The sequence below is a fragment of the Aulonocara stuartgranti genome (genome assembly GCF_965226115.1).
Source record: "Aulonocara stuartgranti genome assembly, chromosome: 16".
Lineage (NCBI taxonomy): Eukaryota > Metazoa > Chordata > Actinopteri > Cichliformes > Cichlidae > Aulonocara > Aulonocara stuartgranti.
In genome coordinates, this window is record NC_138952.1 from 37,900,135 (window position 1) to 37,923,961 (window position 23,827).

At 46.6% G+C, this 23,827-nt stretch overlaps 1 protein-coding gene across 3 annotated transcripts in view; it reads left to right on the plus strand.

Moving 5' to 3' along the window:
- raph1a (Ras association (RalGDS/AF-6) and pleckstrin homology domains 1a) overlaps nucleotides 1-23,827 on the plus strand; it is a 78,851-nt gene that overhangs the window by 32,572 nt on the left and 22,452 nt on the right. For 2 of the 3 annotated variants that reach the window (XM_082507945.1, XM_082507947.1), the window contains exons 2-8: nucleotides 4,344-4,402; nucleotides 15,276-15,404; nucleotides 15,495-15,603; nucleotides 16,004-16,143; nucleotides 16,232-16,474; nucleotides 17,417-17,572; nucleotides 18,392-18,562. In XM_082507945.1, the coding sequence (XP_082364071.1) occupies nucleotides 15,276-15,404; nucleotides 15,495-15,603; nucleotides 16,004-16,143; nucleotides 16,232-16,474; nucleotides 17,417-17,572; nucleotides 18,392-18,562 (948 nt within the window). In that variant the 5' untranslated portion in view covers nucleotides 4,344-4,402. The remainder of the gene's footprint in view (nucleotides 1-4,343; nucleotides 4,403-15,275; nucleotides 15,405-15,494; nucleotides 15,604-16,003; nucleotides 16,144-16,231; nucleotides 16,475-17,416; nucleotides 17,573-18,391; nucleotides 18,563-23,827) is intronic. The other variant, XM_082507946.1, reaches the window with a different exon arrangement.

Here is a 23,827-nt window from a genome sequence, read left to right on the forward strand (position 1 = left end):
GGTCCACGTACGTCAGGGAGGTCGTCATGAGAAACGGGACGTAACAGACGAATCACAGTGAGGGCAGGAACGCCAACATATACTTTACATCTGTGGAAGAGAATCTGTGGATGAATTTGGAAAAACACCAAAAAAGGTCTCAGGATCTGTTCATCTGCCAAACATGGTGGAGACGATGCACGGCTGTTGGTGGGAATGGACTGATGTTTGGCAATGCAATGGAAATATGACATGTATGAAAACTATTCAAGCCAAAGAATAAATAAATGAGTAAACAGAATGATGAGTGGAAAAACCCACAAACTATTGAAGTCAGCTGGAGCAACGGCAGAGCATCACAAAGAAGGAGTCTTTAGAGACGTCCATGTTCCAGACTTTAAATGAGCTGTTTGGAAACACTGTTATTGGCTAATGCTTTCTAATGCTTTCCAATTGCAACACAGCAGGATGGGGAACTGTTTTAAACGACACATCAGTTTTTAATTCCTGAAAGATATGAATGCCAAGTGATACGGCACAAACATGGGTGTGCAGCTGAGGTTACCACTTTAAGGAAGAGCACACGAAAGCCAAAGGTCATCCAGACTGAACTGTTTGATTTGTTGAACCCTTTAAACAGTCCCACACCAGTGTACTGTGCATCACTCCCATGGGTTTACACAGTGGATTATCTACAATGTCATATAGCTTTAAAAAACTGGGTAACACTTCCTGTTAGATGGCTGCATGACTGAATGCTGGTTCACTCACTGCTGAGTGACTCTTATGCTGGCAGATTAACAGTACAGGGGGATGCTTTGGCCTCAGCCTTTGTTATATCCCCATGTTGTGAGACTGACCGAGTTACTCCCTTCTGTCAGTCTCTCACATGCTCCCATTCTTCTCAGCACACAGACTAAAAGTGTCTTTGTGTTCAGAACAGCTTGACTACACGCTGAAGTTTGAACACCTTTTTCCAAACGATATGACCTCAGCTGGTGTTTTGAGGATGGTGGCAGAGAGCACTGCCCAACACTCGGTGCTTGCTGTAGGATATTATAGACATGCTTTTCATCAAAACATCCTTCTCATCCGGAGAGAAGTGTTTAAATCTAGGATAAAAGTTGTCTCGACTTCCGAGCGACTCGCTGTGACTGTTGTGCTCCAAAAACAACCCTCTGATTGTTTCATTGCTGGGAGGTTACTGACCTGTAGATGAGATGGAAGTTGCCGACTCGTCTGCGAGCGCTCGATAAGTAAAGTAGACGACCAGAATCTGCTGGTGACCGGAGCAGCTGTGAGGTGTATTTTGATAAATGGCCTGCATTTGTATAGCGCTTTACTCAGTCCCTAAGGACCCCAAAGCACTTTACATATCCAGTCATCCACCCATTCACACACACATTCACACACTGGTGATGGCAGCTACGTTGTAGCCACAGCTGCCCTGGGGCGCACTGACAGAGGCGAGACTGCCGGACACTGGCGCCACCGGGCCCTCTGACCACCACCAGTAGGTAAACACGGGGTTAGTATCTTGCCCTTGCATGCAGCCAGGAGGCAGCCTGGGATCGAACCACCGACCTTCTGATTAGTGGCTGACCTGCTCTGCCACCTGAGCTACAGCCACCACCAGACCTCTTTTCAGTCAGTTTCACCTACACTCAACAAAAATATAAACGCAACACCTTTGTTACTGCTCCCATTCCCCATGGGATGGACGTAGAGACCTAAAATTCATTCCAGATACACAATATAACCATCCCTCCCAAACAGTGGTCACAAATCAGTCCAAATGTGTGGTAGTGGGCACATCTGCTATATTGAGATAATCCATCCCACCTCACAGGTGTGCCACATCAGGATGCTGATCTGACATCATGAGTAGTGCACAGGTGTACCTCAGACTGCCCACAACAAAAGGCCACCCTGGAATGTGCAGTTTTGTCTCACAGCAAAATGCCACAGATGCCACAAGCAATGAGGGAGCGTGCAATTGGCATGCTGACAGCAGGAATGTCAACCAGATCTGTCGCCCGTGCATTGAATGTTCATTTCTCAACCATAAGCCGTCTCCACAGGCGTTTCAGAGAATATGGCAGCACATCCAACCGGCCTCACAACCGCAGACCTCGTGTAACCACACCAGCCCAGGACCTCCACATCCAGCAGGTTCACCTCCAAGATCGTCTGAGACCAGCCACCCAGACAGCTGCTGGAACAATTGGTTTGCACAACCAAACAATTTCTGCATAAACTGTCAGAAACCGTCTCAGGGACGCTCAACTGCATGCCCGTCGTCCTCATCGGGGTCTTGACCTGACTCCAGCTCGTCGCCGTAACAGACTTGTGTGGGCAAATGCTCACATTCGATGGCGTCTGGCACGTTGGAGAGGTGTGCGCTTCACGGATGAATCATGGTTCACATTGTTCAGGGCAGATGGCAGCTGAGAATGTCCCAGTTCTTGCATGGCCAGCATACTCACCGGACATGTCACCCATTGAGCATGTTCGGGATGTGCTTGACCGGCGTATACGACAGCGTGTACCAGTTCCCACGAATATCCAACAACCTCGCACAGCCATTCAAGTGGAGTGGACCAACATTCCACAGGCCACAATTGACAATCTGATAGACTCCATGCGACGATGTGTTGCACTGCATGAGGCAAATGGTGGTCACACCAGATACTGACCGGTTCTGGGTCCCCAGACCCCCAATAGCGCAAAAAACTGCACATTCCAGGGTGGCCTTTTGTTGTGGGCAGTCTGAGGTACACCTGTGCACTACTCATGATGTCAGATCAGCATCCTGATGTGGCACACCTGTGAGGTGGGATGGATTATCTCAATATGGCAGATGTGCCCACTACCACACATTTGGACTGATTTGTGACCACTGTTTGGGAGGGATGGTTATATTGTGTATCTGGAATGAATTTTAGGTCTCTACGTCCATCCCATGGGGAATGGGAGCAGTAACAAAGGTGTTGCGTTTATATTTTTGTTGAGTGTAGAAACTGCGAGCAGCTTGCCACAGTCAATACTTGACAACTGGTCAGGCAACACACATGTTTACTAGTGACCAGTGGTAACTATTTGCTGGCTAACTGGTCTCTAGGTCGATGTGACTGGTGGAGTCATGTAACACTGCTGATGGGGAAACATTGTTGAGCGTTAGTAAAGGGCTCCTCCTCATTCATAGCGTACAGTTAGCATTACATGTCATCATCGATGAGGACGTGGACATCAGAGTTAACTTACCCTACGGCAGTGGGAGGGGATTAACCTCTTTACATTTACCTGGTCACCAGCAACCCATCTGGGGTGAGCAGCAGGTTTAGCTCAGCATAACCAAATGTAACAGCTGACATGATTGTGTGAGCCTGAGATTAATGAGGTTAATGAACAAGCTGGAACGTTCCACATGTGACAAACACTAAACTATAGACGGCTGGTTTTACACTTCCTGTTTATTCATGTTCATGAGCTGTTTTGTTAGTAACTGTGCCAACAGCACTAAAATAAGACACGCTCCACATGTAAGCTTCCCAGGGAACAGTTGCTGGGTTGAATGCCGCTGATGTGCCCGTGAGCACTGTGTTGCTCTTTGTTCGCTCCAACAACAGCCTCCTTGTTGCTTCAGCTTTCAGCTACTGATCACATGAGAGCTGCTAATGATCTTATACAAGTACGACCGCAGCGTTGGTTTGTTCGGTGAAGTGTTGACGTTTTTATACATTTGTCCACTCAGTTTGTGGACACACACACACACACACACACACACACACACACACACACACACACACACACACACACCCATGTGACAGGTGAGCAGTGTGAATCTGAGAACACACACGTGGTTTCACACGTTGTGTTTGTGTGTGAGGCCCGATCACAGCACGACTGGGTCGGAGGAGCCCAGTGATGCTGTGGCTGGTTCAGCAGGTTCGCACAGAGGCTCACCGGGTGAAGATGGAGGCCGGAGCGTGGACGGAGCCTGCAGCAGGGTCTTCAAATGTTGGGGCCTGTCAGTTATTTTTAGGTCACACACAGGCTACACTCAGCACGGTAGATGCACACACTAGCGCCACCTGCTGACAACATATCAGGTGTGTAGACAGCCACTGTGTGTGTGTGTGTGTGTGTTATCGCATGTAGCGGAGCTGGTCGGGCTCTCTAAGCCAAAGGTCTTCTCTGTAGTGACGCTGCTCTCCTCTGCACCACATTCAGGCTGTAAGCAGGTCCCACACACCCACAGCCAGCTGTGACAGGACCAGCGTGCTTTCAACAACATGTGAGTCTCTGTCCATGTGAGGGAAGTCTGCTCTTGTACTTGATGCCTTTTCTGTCTGTGTCTGCAGGCTGACTGGATCATCACTGTGCTGCGCTCCAGCTGGACTGAGCTGTTAGCAGACCAAAGGTAACTGGCCTGAAAGCACGTGAGCCCTTTGAATCACGGACACATGCATGTGCCGACTGGTTTGAATGGTTCACTTCACACAGCTGTTAAGACAAGTGATTTAGAAAATGATTTCTAGAAAAAATAAAAACAAATAGAAGAGCTGCTACAACAGGCTGCAGGCACATGGTCCAACCGTCCTCTGCAGCCATCAGCGTCACATCAGCAGAGACAGACTCCCCTCTGCCTGCTGCCTCTGTAGAGTGCTGCTCCACACATGTACACCAGCTCCAGTTCAGACCCTGTTTCATCAGGAAGGATAAAAAACTGTGCAGCCCCTCGTGAGTGAGGGAGCAGCCCAAAGTACTCCTCTCTGTTTCTGTCACATGTCCAAAAGTCTTTGAACTGCAGTCTCATAGTTGATCTTAAAATTTGTGTTAAGGGTAAGTGGGTGGCGTCCAACTGATGGTGCAAAGTTCTGTCGTGATTTCCAAAATAAAAAAGGGAACAGCAGTCCCACACCTGCTTTGAGTACTCCAGGAGAGTAGACTCCACTGTGAGCTCTGTGGACAACTGAACAGCTCTGTAGTGAGTGGCTCCAGCCTTCACCCACAGCCAGTTCTGAGTGCTGGTGGCAGGGCTGTGACCAGAATCTCATGTCCTGATATAAAACATCTATCGTCCGATAACAATATAAATGTAACATTTTCTGTAAGTTCTGTGAATCTCGGGCAGCTCGACTTGCGTGAAGTGTTTCCAGCTGGGCGTCGTGTAGCTGGAGTCGAGTGTTTTAACTGATGCATGAAACGATACATTTTTAGACAGAAGCTGTAACGGTTTCTTTATATTTATTACACGGCGTGCTGCGGGGAAAAGCCTGTTCTAATGTTGGAGTCTTTATTTTTATTTTTTAGCACCTGACGGCTCTTTTTTACTTCTCATCTGTAAATAATCTGCTCTTTCACGTGATTCAGTTTATTTTGAAAAGTCTCAACAGGATCTTGAGCTTTATTCTGGAAGTGGACATGCGATGGTTTTACCGTCATTGTTGCATAAAAACAGGCGCTTGTCCGTCTGTAGTGTGGTTATATTAAATATAGGAGAAAGAGAGAACTTTAAGAAATTAATAATAACTACAGTGACATCAGAACATGAAAACATTGCTGTAAACAGTTTATTTTGCGACACCACGAAACAAACGATAGTGTGAAATCAAACGATGTTTTTATATCGTCATCTGATATATATCGTTATATCGAACAGGCCTAGCTGGTGGTATAAATCTGTGAACTCCTCCTAGAGCATGAGGTGTGTGTGTGCGCGTGTGTGTGTGTGTGTGTGTGTGTGTGTGTGTGTGTGCGTGCGTGCGTGCATGTGCGTGTGTGTGTGTGCAGTATCATGTTACATGGCTGCAGCTGAGCCCTGTTGGGGATCTGCTGGGTCTTGAGGTTCGGACGCTCACCATCATTTCCACCACACACATGCGCACACGTGTCCGTTTGCTTGTCTCTGTTTCTGTGACACAGGGTTTGTCCTCCAGCGCGACACCTGCAGACACAGTGGCCACTGCGTAACATGTGTCTCTGGCTGTGATACGCAGTGTAAGCCAGCAGAAAGGCTGCAGCAGCACAGCCCTCGCTCTCTCCACCTCCCACTCTTTCTCCGGATTCATCTCATCTCCCTTCCTTGAGAAACAGAAGCAGGTGTCGATACGAAGCAGGGAAACAGAAAGGAAATGATGTAATGCCTGCTGTGGGTCTCGGGGGAAGTGATATCATTGTGCTGGATCAGCAGGCGGCCCCCCTGCTCGTCCTCTGCTTCCTCTGCCTCCCACCATCCTTCTTCCTGTGTGATATGAGCTAAACCTGTGCTGTGCAGAAATTACACTCTGGAAACTGTATTTACGTGAAATCTGCTGATGTAATCTGCTGTTGCTTTTGTACGTTGCTAAGAGAATCAAACAATGTGTGTTATATTATTAGTGACCTTTTTACAAAGCACAGGAAGTACAGGATGGCCTTTTTGGTCTTTCGGGGTAATTTCCTGCATCCTGTTTGAGCTGGTGATGATGTAACAAAGTTAAAGATGGCTGAATGAGGCGAATGACATCGGTGACAGAACGTCCCCCTGATGGACGGATGGCCTTTCCTGCTGAAACTGAAATAAAAAACTAATTTCATTGTTAAAAAAAACCCTACATACTAGTCATTTGGTTTAACCTACAAATACACCCTGATCAAAGCTGCTCACACCAGCTGTTTTATTGTTTCTAACATTTGTAACTCAGTTTGTATTTATTCAGGTCAGAGTCCGGATGAGATGAGAGTCCAAGAGGTGAGCAGAGGTTAAAGTAGGAAACTGGGGAGCCACTGGTGTAGAGGTGAACGTATTCACTTGTTCGATTGCAGCTGGAGACACAGATTCCCTTCTGGGGTTGTGTCAGAAACCCCTCAGCCTCATCCAGATAGCAGCTGGTGTCGTCTGCATAGCAACGAAAACGTCTTATCTAATAATATTAGCTGGATCGATAGAAAAACGACGTGTGTCTGTGGGTGGACGTGGCCATCGACGACATCCCCACACCACCAGCAGCATGGACGGGATGAGTCCATGCTGGTCTTACTGGACAAATGTCACAGCAGAAATTCAGACGCATCACACCAGGAAACATTTTCAATCTTCTGTTGTCCAGTTTTGGTGAGTCTGTGAATTTTTAGCTGTGAGTGTGGTGTGGACGTGTTGCGCATGCAGAGAGGCTCTTCTTCATGCTGTGGTCGTACTGAGTGTTAAAGTTACTTCCTTTTAGCTCAGACCTGTCTACCAAGTCTCCTCTGCCCTGTGGTGCTAACGAGGGACCTGAAATCTCAGACCATCTGACACCAACAACGATGCCTGAGCTGCTGCCGTTTGTTGATTAGATATTTGTTTACATGTTGTCATGGTAGCGAGTTTTAAAATGACCTCCGAGCTGTGAGGGAGCTTTTGAAAGGAGAGCGAGGCTAATAATCATCATGTCGCCTCACCGCGCTGCTGAGTGTTGTGAACTAATGACTCTGAGTGTGCTTCCTGTGCTGTTAGCAGAGCTGCAGACGACTCTGGCACCATCACAACGATGCACATAGAACCAGAGTAAACAGAAAGCATCCTTCACCACACTCTGGGGTAAACGTGTGTGGATCACAGGAAGCCTGGCTCGCATCAGTCTGACTCACAGCTGTGCCCGATGCCTCGTATTTAACCTTCACTGTAGTAAATGATGCTAACTCACAGCTGAAACATGGCTGGTTTCCATGTTAGACAAACTGGGAGACTCCCAGTATACACGTCTGTCATATGAAGGCAGCATTGTGGGAGAGCCTCACTACAGAACCAGCGTTAGACTCTGACACACACACACACACACACACAGTGTAAAATCATTCACACTGATCTCATCGTCAGCACGATCCTCTTTGGCAGAAATGTTAGAGGCAAAGTTAAGAGAGGAAGTGAGGAAGAGACATCCCGAAAACATGACTCGAACAAATCTGCTCAAAGATCCTGGATTTGAGACGGAAGCATCACCTCTGTTTGCTTTGAATCAGCTTTGACTCTAGACTTTAGTAATACCGTTTGCATTTGTCCATGATCAAACCCATCAAACTGGAAGCTCTTGTATAGGGTGAACTATTTAAGCTACCCTAGCCCAGGGACCCCTTACTGGGGATAAAGACTTTCCTAGGACCACCCGCCCCGCTGATAAAACTCTTCAATCATCGTTCTGATGGAAGCCAAACTCGAGGTAACTGTTTCTAATTTTAGCTGGTTTGGTTTTTGCATTGCTTGATTAAAATATTTGTCCAGTGTCCTAATTGGCTCAACCCTGGATGATGCACAAGCTATGACTCGCGGACCGCTGGAGGTCCGGGGACCGCAGTTTCAGATGTGCATCTTCTCTGGACCGACCCGGCCCTGACTGAAATATCTCAAGAAAAAGTGAACTGTGCTTGTAAGTGTGGTAATTAGACAGCGCTGTGCGTTTGAAGCTGTTGAGGGAGCCTTTTAGTGTGAGTGCACCATCAGCAAGCACCACAGAGGAACGAGTCCCACCCGGATTTACTCACTGCTGCGTTTCTCTGGACCTGATTTATAGCTTCGCTTCACAGAAACCCAACAAACCCAACAAGCAGGCCTAAAAATACCGTCCTCTGTGAGTGTGCGTGCGTGTGTGTGCGTGTGTGTGTGTGTGTGTTTGATGTCCTGATATAGAGCCGTGGGAACGAGCCACATTGAATGCACTGGAGCTGGAGGGGTCTGTAAAGGCTTTTCTGTTGTTGCTCTGTTATGGCAGCAGACCAGTTGTTGCGCTGCCACAGTTGGAACTGGCCAGTACAGATGCAGCATTTTGCTCAAGGGCACTAAGACAGCAGCTGTTGGTGAAGTCATGAAGGACTGGAACCCTCTGTCTCCTCTTCCCTCCTTTTGAACTCGTCTCCTCTCATCGCTCTCTTCATTTCATTTCTTTTTCTCCTTTTTTCACTTTCAGTTTCCTTTTGTCATTCCCCTGTTTACTCACCTCCTCTTCACTCATTTCCTTGTCTCCTTCCTCCTTGCCTCATTTCCACTTATCTCTTCTCACTTTGTGTCGTTCTCCACTTGTTCCCTTTCTCTCTGCCTCTCCTGTATCCTTCTGGTGTCCTCACCTTTTTCCCTCCTTCTCCTTTCCTTTCGTCTCTTTAGTCCTAGTGTGCTTATGAGTTTGTTAAGAGCACTCAGACTCTGCATTGTTGCTGCATAGTGCAATTCAATCACAGAAAACTGGAGGGCAAGCAGACGTCCAGAAGGAGCCTGACATTCGCTGTCTGAGGCCGCCCTGGTGCGTCCTAGAGGGAGATGGGCCTTTGTATCCTCAGACATACAAGCCTGAACACTGGCTCTACAGTTTCAGGTCTGGGAGGGGCTGTCTATGTTAGCGTTAGGAAGTCATCTTTCTGCTCTCGTCTGTTATTTAACGCTGTGGGCGAGAGGTTTAGGCCCCTCCCGTCTGTAATGATTTGTAGTGTTTGCCAGCTGGTTACAGGGCGTGGCGTCGTTGGAGTTTGCTGGAAACAAGATAAAAGCTCTCAGAGGTCGTTGTGCTGTCCGTCTCATCTCACAGCATCTTTTGTCTAAATGTCCAAAAAATTAAAAAATGTCAGTTTTATTGCGGCCAAAGACGTGCAGTAGGATTCAGCGCTGAACGCAAAGCCAACACTGACCTCAGCTCGCTAATATGCTGAATGATCCGATGCAGCTTTTTGCTTTCTGTCTTCATGAAGACACTTTGTTGGTCTGCGTTGTGCTGAGAGCCAGAAGGTCGATACAGACTAGTGGACTCTAGCTAGCATTAGCTTTGAAATAGCAACTCTCTGTGAGTAAGTACAGTTATAATAAGAACGGGCACAGTTCCTCGTTAGAGACAACTCAGGGTGAGCAGCGTTCTCAGCACCAGTGTGCTTAGACACCTGCCTGCATGCTGAGCTGTGCATGCATCGTGTAACAGCGCAACGTTCACACTGTAGTGACGTCCTGCTCATGTGAGGGCGCTGTCGTCTCTACAGGATATCGAGAAACACTGTCTCACTCCCTCTAAATTGTAACAGACAAGTGGGAGAGGATGGGGGAGCGAGGGAGGAGGGGGACAATAAACGAGGGAGAGACATGAAGAAGGGAGGATGGGGGATGATTGCATGGTTTCATTGTGACACACAGGAGGAGTGTGGCTACAGCAGCACAGTAATTACTGTTTACTTTGGACACACTCACAGACACACACACACTTACAGCCCATCACAATGAGTTGCTGTCTCAGCTGTTTGACTCAGAGCTGTTTTTAAGGCTCCACCTGAAGGTGCACTTGACAGCATGCCGATGCTGGAGGGTGGAGAGAGTACAGCCAAGCTGGACGCTGACATCGTGCTCTCTCATCTTTTTACACGACACTTACATGTAGCCGTGCAGTGCAGTCATACCTCCTTCATGATGTGATGACAGATATTTAAAAAAGTAAAGGCACCAGCCGTTTGCTGTTTTAAATCAGTCCCAGTCTCCTACTGTACTGGTGCACAGCAGGACACTGGTGTTTTGATTTTGGCGTTTTTAAAGCCAGATTTTGTGATGTCACTGTGAATCTGCTGACTCACTGGCTAACAACTGGTCAGAAGCAAGAACCGAAGCAACGATGACTAAAATGTACAAAACGAACTGAAAACAAGTGAGATAAGCCCAGGCTACGCCTGCAAGCCCCTCTGAGACCCCACGGCCTTACCTGACATCATGTCACACGTCAGGTGTTTCCATCTCAGTTCAGACTGATCTGTGAGAGAATAATGATCACTGTCTCAGGATAAAGAGTCATAGGATCGAGAAATGTCAGCACATTTCTGGAGTGAGAAACTTGAGGGACAAATATGTTTGCCACCGAAATACTCGAGGGGAAAAATATCAGGTTTTTATTGTTTCTATCAGCCGACACAGGAAAAGAGCCACAGAGTAATGAAGACAAAAGCACCAGCATGAGCAGGAATGGCAACGACGCCGTTGACTCGCCAATGGACTCTGAATCAGGCTTCACACGGACCCTCTGGTCACCATTTCTTTATTATTATCTTTATTCATATATGTATTTACTCAGTGGTTTCCTTTTGCTTTTTACAAACTGTCACGATCGGGCGAATTACACACAGTAGTTCGGCGTGCCCGTGTGGCGGGCTGGCTAGACCCAAACATGGCGAAGGCTAGCAGTGGGTTGGAACAGACACGCAGTTATTCTAGTAACGATCAGTGCACGAAGCGTGGCTTCAGAACTGGCGTTACAGACGGAGAGCGAGTGGAGCCGGGTTGAGAAAAAGGATCGAAGGGAAAAACACTCACGGTTGCTGAATCAGGCGGAGACTGACATCGGCAAAATTTCGGAGCTCCTGACATGAAGAGAACAATGTCTGAGCGGCGAACAGGTGGGTGGCGTCTCTCTTTTAAACCTGGCCCCGTGATCAGCTGATCACCGGCTGACACAAACGGTGCTGCCAGAACGAGCCATAGTGGGCGACCAGTAGCCTGACACAGCTCCTCAGCCTGCTGCTCCTGGTGTGAAGCTAAGCTAACATCCAGCAGGGACGTGCTCGTGTCCGCTGATCCCAGAATGAGTTTGGAGACTCTCCGGAAAGAGGCCGACACACATGGTGGTCAAATAAGTGCTTTGTACATGCAACTGTTCTCTACTAGCATTGTAAAGATGAACATGAAGCACGGTGACAGTCTGCCTGGTATCTTTGTAACTAATATTCTAATTGGTGTGACGCCGTTGACTCACCAGTGGACCCTGAATCAGTTTTTGAGTGTCAGAGAAAAATAATTGTAACAGCACATTTAAGACTTTTGATATTGATTCCAGGCTTATTTTTAGACGAATGAACTCTTTGTGCAGAAATACCTGATGATTCATCCTTAAAACTATCCGGACGCAGTTTCAATGTACGGCAACAGCGTTGTGTGACAGTGTGGTCTTACGTCTTCTTCCTCCATTTAAAATATGTGGTGCAGTGACCAGATGTCAGAGCATCAGATAAGCTGAACCCAAGCTGAGTCAGACCTGATGAGAGGAGACTGTCCAACCTTTGGCTGCATGGAAACAGCAGATTGTTGCAGAAGAGTGCAGCTGTGAGAGCTTTCACAGCGCTCCTCTGGTCCCTCAGCAGCCCCAAACCACACACACACACACACACACACACACTTGTCTAAATGACAGACCTTGCTAACCACAGGGATCTAATTGTAGCAGCGCTCCTCATACCCGTGTGTGTGTGTGTGTGTGTGTGTGTGTGTGTGTGTGTGTGTGTGTGTGTGTGCGTGTGTGTGTGTGTGTGTGTGTTGGTTGGCTATGTATCTCCATAAAGGGGGCAGAGTGGTGACGAGTAAGCAGCGCTCCAGGAATAGCATACTGTGCCCTGGGCAGCACTGTGGGGTTGTCTGGGTGGAGAGCTGGAGGAGCTGCTTATAGGAGGCCTGCAACACTGTCACTGTTGAGTACAACTCGATGAGCTGTATGTGCAGCTTCACTTCACAGCTAATCTTTACCAAAAGACAGTTTTTTCACATGTACTGGAAAAGAAAAGAACAGTGTGTAATATCAACTATGATGATTTCATTTACCTTCAGTGTGACGTTAGAAACGGCAGAGTCGAGATCCCTACAGTCAAAATAAGACTGTTTTCCTTTGCATTGATGTTCAATTTACAACAGTCGTCTCAAGGCGCTTTATGTTTGCGTGTGTTGATCTTCTCTGTGGCCTTCTGCCCTGCTATGAGCTGGTCTTAGAAGTGTGATGTAGGGAGAGAGTGACTCCTTCTGCATGCATACATGCCAGAGGTGGGGAGAACAGCTGAACAGCAGTTAGGGTGGCAGTGGGTTTCAAAGCAGCTTGTAGATGCAGTTTGAAGTTTCTCTTGCTGAAATATTCATGAGCTTCCCTGAATAAAATGTTGTCTGAGCATGTGTTGCTCTAAAATCTACTGATGCACCCCCCGTACTATCAGACCTCAGGCTGATGACAATCCCGACGGTCCCGCTCCTCTTTAGTCCGGAGGACACAGCATTCGTGTTTTTTTTTTTCTGAAAAGAATTTTAAATTTTGATTTGCCTGACCTCAGAGCAGTTTTCTGCTTTTCTCTGGTCCACCTTAAACGAGCATTGGCCCTGATAAAAGGATTTCTGGATCAGGCTCTTCTTTGTATGACAGACATTTGACCTCCACTCATGGATGGCACGATGACCTGTGTTCACAGATGTCTGGAAGTCTGAGCCCATGCAATGATTCTATGATTGAATCATGTTTTAATGCAGTGCTGCCAGAAGGACCAAAGATCATCCACATCCAATATGGAGTTTAGGCCTCGTGTCTTCCACACAAAGATTTTTTCAGATTCGCCGCACTGAGCACATTATGTAGTCGATGAAACCCAGTCGTGCTGCTGACGTGTGACCAGTTACAGTTACATACAAAATGGTAAATGGCCTGTATAGCGTCTTACTAGTCCCTAAGGACCCCAAAGCGCTTTACACATTCAGTCATCCACCCATTCACACACACAGTCACACACTGGTGATGGCAGCTACATTGTAGCCACAGCCACCCTGGGGCGCACTGACAGAGGCGAGGCTGCCGGACACTGGCGCCACCGGGCCCTCTGACCACCACCAGTAGGCAACGGGTGAAGTGTCTCGCCCAAGGACACAACGACCGAGACTGTCTGAGCCGGGGCTCGAACCGGCAACCTTCCGATTACAAGACAAACTCCCAACTCTTGAGCCACGATCGAGACAAATGTTCCTGCAGCTCATTTCAGCACCACTTACTTTCCGTCCTTATGCTTCATTCCAAACTTTTTTTGAGCCGACTTCAAAATCATCATATTTTCAATGAAATAATAAAACATGTCAGTTTGAACATTTCCGCTGTTGTTTTATGAAATAAATGTGGGTTTTTGAGAGCTGCAAATCATTTCTTTCTATGTCTCTTTTCATTTTACACAACTTTCCAGTTTTTCCTGCATTGGGTTGATATCACATCATGTAGCCAGACAGTCTTTGACGTTAGCGGGTCCACCATGAGATGCTAGGTTAGTTGTATTCATGGTCTGAGGGCTTTCCCATATTCTGTATATGCTGTGTTAATATGGGTGTCGTGAGTGTCAGTGCAAATAAAACAAGGTATGATTATTTTAATGTGTCATGATACCTTTCTAATATTGGTACTGTGTTTTTATGCTAGCTATCTTCTGACTATTAGCTTCTGACATAAATGCTCATGTGATACTTGTGTAACTCTGGCGAATAAAAGCAATTATTTCTTAGAATACTCTTCAAAGTTAAGCGACTCATTCAGCTAAACTGTTGTCAGCAGTATTTTTATTTACCAAAGAAATGAGCTTGTAGTTGGAATTAGCCTGATGACTAAAGCGATGTTTGGTTGCAGGTCATGGTTTTACTTTGATAAACCGTTGGAGCATTGGTTTCATTACAATAAGATGTGTTTGCTGCTGGTTGTCAGCAAAGTATTTAACAGCTGCTGCGTGTCTCTGATCTGTTTCTCAGTATATTTAAATAACTCTGAGAGACGTTAATCAAAGCAACGCTCCCTCGCTCTCTGTCTGGGTACACAGACAGTTAATCTCTCTTAACCTTTCCCCGGTATTTTCATTTCTGGATTCGGACTCTTTAGTTCTGTGGAAACAAACCGCTCCAACTCTTCCTGTGAATAAGACTCAAAGGGGTCGAGAAATTAAACAGTTCTCTTTAAGTAATTTATAGAAAATGTTGTTTTTGACCACAATGTCAAACATATCAAGATGGGCACAACAGAGACTGAAGGTCAAAGGACCAAACAGTGTAACAGCTGACTGCAGTTCTTACTGGCTCACACTCGTCTTATAGCCTCATCATTTAAACTTTAGTCCATTTACTGGTTATCTGTAAGAGGGTCACTAACCATCATTTGGGCTTATTAAAGGCGTGCTGGGGCAGGGATTATTTCCTGAGACATTTTAATAATTCCAATCTGAGAGATTATCAGACTACAAATATATTCTGAGCAGCTTCTAATGTGCATTTGAATTGTTGGAAAATCCCAAAGGAAACGATGAACGTCTCAGGGACGTCAGAGTCCATCCTGTCTACTGAATCCAGCTGGACTCTTTGAAGCCGGATTCCTGCTGCCCGTCGATTTATTACACGTTAACCACTTGCACTGAATTTGCAGCTTTCACACAACAAGCTTCAGACAGGGTTTAAGAAGGGTGTAGTACACACTATTGACCACCAGATGGAGCACAGAGATCACAGGTGCAGCATTAATGAGCATGACTCTTCTTATCCTCAGATGGATCAGTTGTCAGATGAGGAGGTGGAGGTCAGAGAGGAGGAGGAGGAGGAGGACAGTGACAAGGAGGACCAGGACCTGGATAAGATGTTTGGTGCCTGGCTGGGAGAGCTGGACAAGCTGACACAGGTACACAGAGCATGAACAGTCCGTGCTTATCTGTGTTAGAAATGCAGCTGCATGTAAACACTCTCCTTTCTGCTTCGCCTGCCAATCCAGAGCCTGGATGACGGTCGCTCAGAACGGCCACCTCAGGAGAAGCCTCCGCTCAGACAGGAGACCAACATAGCCAACTTCTCCTACAGATTCTCCATGTATAACATCAACGGTCAGACATTTTATTTTTATTCTCCCTGTTTTCCTTTTTCCCCCACAGGACGATGCAGCCCACACCTTACTGTTTCCTTAGCAATTAAATAACAACCAAGTCCTAATCAGACGTACACACATCATCAGCAAGTGTGCGTCTGTAAAACGTTTCAGCAGCTCGCTCATCTGCATTTTAAAAGCATAATAAAAAAGTGCTTTTCTCTGTCGTATGTATTTGCCCTGATGTTTGGTGAAAGATAAACTCTGTCGGTACATTTTCAGTTACCATAAAGCGTGTTGTCATTCTAGTCTATAATGAACGGCCTTCTGCGTACAGGTCGCTGACCTTTGTCTGTTCTTGTTCAGCCATGCCTGCTTCCTCCTCTTTGTTCCTGCCTCACATCCTTCTGTCTCTGCAGAGGCCTTGAATCAGAGGGAGAATGTGGATCTGGATGCTCTCATGGCCGACCTCTGCTCCATCGAACAGGAACTCAGCACTGTCAACGCCAAACCAAACAGCTCTGGTAGCATGGCCCGTCTGGGCATAACCGATACCAAGGTACGCACAATCGTCCCTCTTGTCGCTGGCTGTACGTTTACCGACTGCGCCTCTTACGCTAACGCTTTCTTTTTTCTCGTCTCTCCAGGTTCGCCAGAAGCCCCCAGCTGGGCGCAGCAGCAGGCAGCAGCCAGCAGGGGGCAGCAGCGGTGCTGCCGGCAGTGGTAGTAACAGTGTTAGCGGTGGGGGTGGCAGCAGTGGGGCGAGCAGCAGCAGCAGCAGCACCAGGGCGTCACCGGCCGGCACCATCAGAGCTCCTGCTGGGCAGCAGGGGAGACCAGCCCTGGCTTCTAACTTCAGTCTGGATGACATCACAGCCCAGCTGGAGAAGGTAACAGTAAAAAGTACACATTTGATTTTATTACAAAGAAGTGTTGGGACTCAACTCAACCCTAACTTGATGCAGAGAGAGTGAGGGGAGGGCAGCTGGAGGCTGAGCCCTGTTTCTCTGAGCTGTGGTCACGTTCTTCTGTTTGTTCCTGTCATAGTCGTATCACAGACATCACAGTGCAACAGTTTAACACACAAACTTCACAGCACAGATAAAGACGTGTGCAGCCTGCGACAGATGTAAGGCTGGTCTCTGTGGACTGTGTCAGCTTCCTAACAACATTTGGATGCTCGTGGCTGATGTGATGGACAGCTGTAGCTGCAGGCTGATGCAGCTTGTACCCGAGCTGCCAGCTTGGTTGTCTCCACTGTCACCTCGGTCACCTCGAGCTCCAAAAAAATAACATGGCTGTGGACATGTTGATGCTTCAGAACCCACAGGTGGCGTCACAGTGACCACATCCATCTTTCATGTTCGCTGTGCTACCATGAACGTCATCTTTGCCACTCCCTTCATTCCCGTGGCCTTTAACACAGCTCAGGGTTCAGGTTCCAACCAGCACTTGGACCAGTTAAGGATGTTAGCGCTGTTTCCTCTTTAGCGTGATAAGCCAGACGTGTGACTGACCAGCAAATAAAGGCCTTTCCTGCTTTTCTGGGGGGGGGGGGGGTCGGTCTCCAAATGCTTCCTAGTTAGTTTTTTGCGTGTGCAGATGTTAGGCCTGAACATAAGACAGTCCTGGATACACACCTGGATGCCCTGAGGATACAATAAGATGTGACACAGCCCTGATATTAGTGGGTAAAACTTTAAGGGCGGATTCATCGAGCACCACCTGCATCACCTGTCAGTGATGACACATCCACAGCACCACCAAAGTGCTCCCTTCCTGCAGACGTACTCGGTCTGTCCTCTCATTTCTTCTGTTTGTGTCTCCTTCAGGCTTCGCTCAGTATGGACGAAGCTGCTCGTCAGACCTCCTCCCACTCTCTTAGCTCAGCCTCCTCCTTCGCATCCTCAGCCACGATGCGAAGGCCCGGATCCTCTCAGAGGCAGCATCGACGCACGGGATCGGTCGGCACGGTCAGCGAACACGAGGTGAGAGCAGAGCATCACAACATCAGCGTTACAAAGGCAACAAAAGAAACGAGAAAGACAGAAGTAAAGCGGCAGCAGGAGGATGGAGTCAGCTCAGTGAACTGGTCATCGGTCTCAGATGTGAGAGCGATGGCTCTGCACTGTTCTGCAGGCTTTATAGGAGGAACTCGAGTCCCGTCGACTCGGTTTCTGTGTCCTGGCTGTGATCACGTGGAGCCGTGTCATATAAAATAAAAGATATTTGTATGTTTAATGAAAGCAAAGCAACAGTTACACAGCGGTGCTGCTTACAGTGTCTGTCATCAAGAGTTCTGTTACACAGAGACTGTAGTTGGATGAACGCTCGTTTCATGGGTACCTAAACCTTTTTTATAGCAGACACATTCCCGGGACGGCCTTCGTTCTTCTTTTCAGTGTTTTGAATTAGAAACCACTGTGACTCTCAGTATTTAAATAGCCCATCAAGTCATTTACTTGTAGACTGATCTTTAGAGACGATTCGTTTGCAGTGACCACAGTCTGTTTGAAATGCTCGCCATGGTTACTTGCAGGCTGGACTGGGTCTACCTCACACTGCAAAGCATGAGTAAACATAAGTGCTGACTTGTGCTCAGGGTTAGTGTTTAAAGACACTCTGAGACGAGCAGCTAGCAGCTTGTTAGTAGTTAAACAGCAAACTGCTGTCTGAGCACATCATCTCAGCGTTTTAAGCTCATTAGCGTATTATCTCTACGGGCTTGTCCAGCGTTTGTGTCCAGCTGGTCTGACGATGACAGGGCCTCTCTGCTCCTTCTTATGTCTTCTGGTTTGCCACTTTAGGCACGCTCGATTGTCCACTCGTCACGCTCCTCCATCACCTCAGCATCCGGAGTTTCCGTTAACTCGGCTTCTTCCATGGACTCGCTGGACAGCGTTCTGTGCGCTGACCCAGACGGCCAGCAAGTGACGCCCCCAGCAGAAGGAGCCGGTCGAGGTCATCCCAACACAGAGGTACACGGCTCTCTGTTTGTACGGTCCTGTGCTGCTGTAGCCGAACATAAGATACCTTACTGTAGATAATGTGATGACCAGTAAACTCACAAACGAGGTCCTTTGGTTGGTTAGAGGTTAAAAGTACAGATATTCACTGCCTGGCATTACACCTGCACATCACACAGTAACTGCATTTACACGACACACACACACAATTAAAGAACATGCGGAGCGCTCAGGAAATCCAAACACAGCTAAGTTCTGTTCATTTAGTTTTCTCCTGCAGTTTTAGTGGCTTGAGGGTGAAAATACGCTCATAACGAATCATATGCACGATATTATTAATGGATGCATACATCACTCTAGTGTTGCAGCTGGAGATGAGTGTAAAACGTGTACACTGCAGTTTCAGAAGACTTCCAACAGCATGGACGTTTCCACAGACTGTATGTAAAAGATGGACATTATGACAATAACACCAATAGCCTTAAACATGGATTCTAGCAGCCCAGCAGGAGGCAGCATAAATGCAGTTGTCCTTACTTCATGTGTGACTTGGGTCAACAGTTCCAGGTGAGGTTACTAGTTTAAGGCCTCCTTATTGTTACTGCAGCCTCGTGTCTGTTCAGTAAACTCAGACTGACGATAAATGGATCAGAGACTGTTGTGTAGCTGTCAGTCTGATTCATGTTCTCCTTAAAGACAAAGAAAGCTGAAGCCCTGACAGCCACACAGTGTGGAAGTGTACACTATACAGCAGTGTGGGTGAGCACTGGGTGAACCCACACTGAAAATGATCATTGGCAGCTGCCGATGGTTCAGATGGGACAGGAGGCTGTGGTTCATGCTGCCTGCCAAAGTTTGACGACAGAGACGGTGCTCTCAGTGAAAAGGAGCCTTTAACCCCCAACGACCAACCAGCCGTCTTTTTCCATGAGACTCAAAGTGTTTGGGACCAACGATGCAACGTCACACTGTCTCCTCTCCAACAACACAACCTTGTCGGCTGTTTGTTACTGGTGTGTGTCGGGTTATGCTTTGTGCTGCTTCAGGCTTCGTCCTCGCCTCTTTTATAATCCACACTGCTCCAACAGAAAAGCTTCAGTGACGCGCACATGCCACCACAAATAACAGCTTCTTCTTCTTCCTTGCTGAGGAAGTTGAACCTCCAACCTTGTTAGTGCTGTCACCTTGTTTAACAAAAACCAAACACACCCTGTTACTGTGAGGAAACGGGGCTACTGCTCCAGTTTGTCTGAGAGAGCAGAGAAGAAACAATATTAGAATAATGGAAGAAGCAAGAGTGCGTCAGCATGTGAGAGTAAGACATGTTAGCAACACAAAACATCCAAATACTGAGAGGGCTGAGGAAGAAAGACACACAGAGGAGGAAGAGGAGAAGTGCTGTACTGTGTTTGCCGGAGCATTTCTCCCACAAGCTCATTAGAAAGTGGGACTCGTGCAGTCTAATCCCTGAGGCTCTCACTCTGACTGTGGGCAGCAGAAATAACCCCGTCGCTGGACTCAGTAAATTGAACTTTCTAGTTATGGCTGCTCTCGCGTGGACGCACAAAGGTTAGTCAGACATGAGCTCTGAGTTAGTGGGAGCCTGACTGTGGTTCAGTTCAGGACACGCCTGCCTGTTTTCTTTCACCACACAGCAGAAATATATTGATGTTGAATGTTTGAAAGTCCGATCGTAGAAACACAGTTAAGTCAGTATCTGGGCAGTGACACATCATCAGCTTTGATAGAAAACAGTGACCCTGTGATTGAAGCACACGAGCTGCAGGAATCGAACTTAAGCATGAATATAAAGCATGTTTCAATACTTGGATGAAATCCTTCAGTCTTTGTCTGGAACTCGTGAAAACAGTCACGTTGTGTTTCATCACGCTAACAGCAGCAGCTTTAAATGCTAACGTGTTTCAGTGCAGAAGATTTATATGTGGTGAAATTAAAAGCATCATTTTAACTAAGTGCATGACGTCACGTTACTTTAGATAAAACAATCAACTGTCAGCGTTTACATGCTAGTCTATAGTGTAACGCATGGAGTTGTACTGAGACGCTAACAGTGTTGTAACTGGTGTGTATGACTACACAATCAGACACCTTTGGGTTCACCACGCACTCTGGTTAGATTACGCTGAGTTAGTAGTTGTGATTATTATTAGTCTGTTATCGTCTTGTAAACACACTGAGCTGCTCTAACGGCACCAACAGTGTCATAATTCCTGAGAGCTGTCCATTCAGAATATTTAACATCCCAGTCATGTTTCCAGCCTCGCCTGTCTACATGTGACAGGACACGCCTGATCTGGTTGTTTCTGGGTAGCAGCTCTTTTTGTCACACACGCTGTAGACGGGTCAGTTATGTGTGTCTGACCTAAATATTATTTTTAATCTGCGGCTGTCACGACAGACCTAATGCTTTCTATAAAATAGTTTCTAGATTGAAGCAAATGTGCAGTGATCAGATTATAAAGATGAGAAGAGAGAGGATGGGTTCGCATCATTTTAACATGACCCCAAAATAGCAGGTCAAAGAACCTGTGTCATTGTTGAAAGTGCCTCCTGGTGTGTGTTTGGTCAAAGAGTTCACACTCGGTGCAGTGGCTCTGATCATGGACAGGAAGTCTCAGCATGCCACAGACGTGTCTGCAGTTTCTTTCTTAGCTTTGCCTTTAAATTCGAGTAAAACTGTGCATTTAGTGACTCAGTCGTAAACACGGTTTTACTGCACAGCTGCTGCGACTCACTGTACTCGTTTCTGTTTACATGATTTAGCCTTGATGTCACGTTTCCCACATTATTACCCAAACTGCAAACTAAACAGTTTGTCCTTGAATCCATTCAGCATGTTTGGCACCATTTTCCTCTCCTTGATGGAAAACTGCAACCAAAGCAACAGTCTCATTGTGCTCCTGTCTTTATTGTGGTCTTTAGAGAATATGTGCTGACATTTGCAGAGACACATAAAACCTGAAAGTCTCCACTGTGACACCGATTGCCTGACACTAAGTGCTCTTTGCCATCACCGTCGTGGTGCTGTGACACCACAGCGTGTCCATGTAAGAATACCCTGCTACATGCTCCATGTTCAATAAGAGGCACACTGGTTTGTATTAGCTAGTGTTGGAGCCCATTACTGGACGTCTGTGGGACTGCTGCTTGTGTTGCCTCCTGCTGACTCTGAGAGAATGCAGGTTTGATGTCATGCTTTCAAATCCAGAAATGACGACACAGACCTTTTACAGAGAGCCACAAAAATCAGCCCAAAGTCCTGAATTAACTGGTGTCTTTGCACTTGTAGTTTCCTGAGCTTTGTGGTCATGTGACTGTTTTGTAGTTTATTTTAAAAGCCCTCAAACTTCACCCAGGGTCCGTCCCACATGATGACATGATTTGTTAGTAGAGTCGGCTCAGTCTGGTCTCTGCAGACAGTTTCTACATACTGCTGCTGCTGAGCTGTACAGGGAGTGCAGAATTATTAGGCAAGTTGTATTTTTGAGGAATAATGTTATTATTGAACAACAACCATGTTCTCAATGAACCCAAAAAACTCATTAATATCAAAGCTGAATGTTTTTGGAAGTAGTTTTTAGTTTGTTTTTAGTTTGAGCTATTTTAGGGGGATATCTGTGTGTGCAGGTGACTATTACTGTGCATAATTATTAGGCAACTTAACAAAAAACAAATATATACCCATTTCAATTATTTATTTTTACCAGTGAAACCAATATAACATCTCCACATTCACAAATATACATTTCTGACATTCAAAAACAAAACAAAAACAAATTAGCGACCAATATAGCCACCTTTCTTTGCAAGGACACTCAAAAGCCTGCCATCCATGGATTCTGTCAGTGTTTTGATCTGTTCACCATCAACATTGCGTGCAGCAGCAACCACAGCCTCCCAGACACTGTTCAGAGAGGTGTACTGTTTTCCCTCCTTGTAAATCTCACATTTGATGATGGACCACAGGTTCTCAATGGGGTTCAGATCAGGTGAACAAGGAGGCCATGTCATTAGTTTGTCTTCTTTTATACCCTTTCTTGCCAGCCACGCTGTGGAGTACTTGGACGCGTGTGATGGAGCATTGTCCTGCATGAAAATCATGTTTTTCTTGAAGGATGCAGACTTCTTCCTGTACCACTGCTTGAAGAAGGTGTCTTCCAGAAACTGGCAGTAGGACTGGGAGTTGAGCTTGACTCCATCCTCAACCCGAAAAGGCCCCACAAGCTCATCTTTGATGATACCAGCCCAAACCAGTACTCCACCTCCACCTTGCTGGCGTCTGAGTCGGACTAGAGCTCTCTGCCCTTTACCAATCCAGCCACGGGCCCATCCATCTGGCCCATCAAGACTCACTCTCATTTCATCAGTCCATAAAACCTTAGAAAAACCAGTCTTGAGATATTTCTTGGCCCAGTCTTGACGTTTCAGCTTGTGTGTCTTGTTCAGTGGTGGTCATCTTTCAGCCTTTCTTACCTTGGCCATGTCTCTGAGTATTGCACACCTTGTGCTTTTGGGCACTCCAGTGATGTTGCAGCTCTGAAATATGGCCAAACTGGTGGCAAGTGGCATCTTGGCAGCTGCACGCTTGACTTTTCTCAGTTCATGGGCAGTTATTTTGCGCCTTGGTTTTTCCACACGCTTCTTGCGACCCTGTTGACTATTTTGAATGAAACGCTTGATTGTTCGATGATCACGCTTCAGAAGCTTTGCAATTTTGAGACTGCTGCATCCCTCTGCAAGATATCTCACTATTTTTGACTTTTCTGAGCCTGTCAAGTCCTTCTTTTGACCCATTTTGCCAAAGGAAAGGACGTTGGCTAATAATTATGCACACCTGATATAGGGTGTTGATGTCATTAGACCACACCCCTTCTCATTACAGAGATGCACATCACCTAATATGCTTAATTGGTAGTAGGCTTTCGAGCCTATACAGCTTGGAGTGAGACAACATGCATGAAGAGGATGATGTGGACAAAATACTCATTTGCCTAATAATTCTGCACTCCCTGTATAAGTAAACTGAACTGAACTTGTGAGTGCAGGTGTCCGTGGGCAGTGTGGGTTGTTTTTATGAAAACAAGTTTTTGCATATGACTGTCACATGATATGTGTCTTAATCTCTTGATATCTGCAGTAACCTTGTATTTGTGCTACATGCTACAAAAACACTTTAAGATGAAGAAAGTTAAAGGCGTAACCTTTGAAGCTTTTTGAACTTATAGGCGAATCGGGGAAAACTGCATATAAACAGGT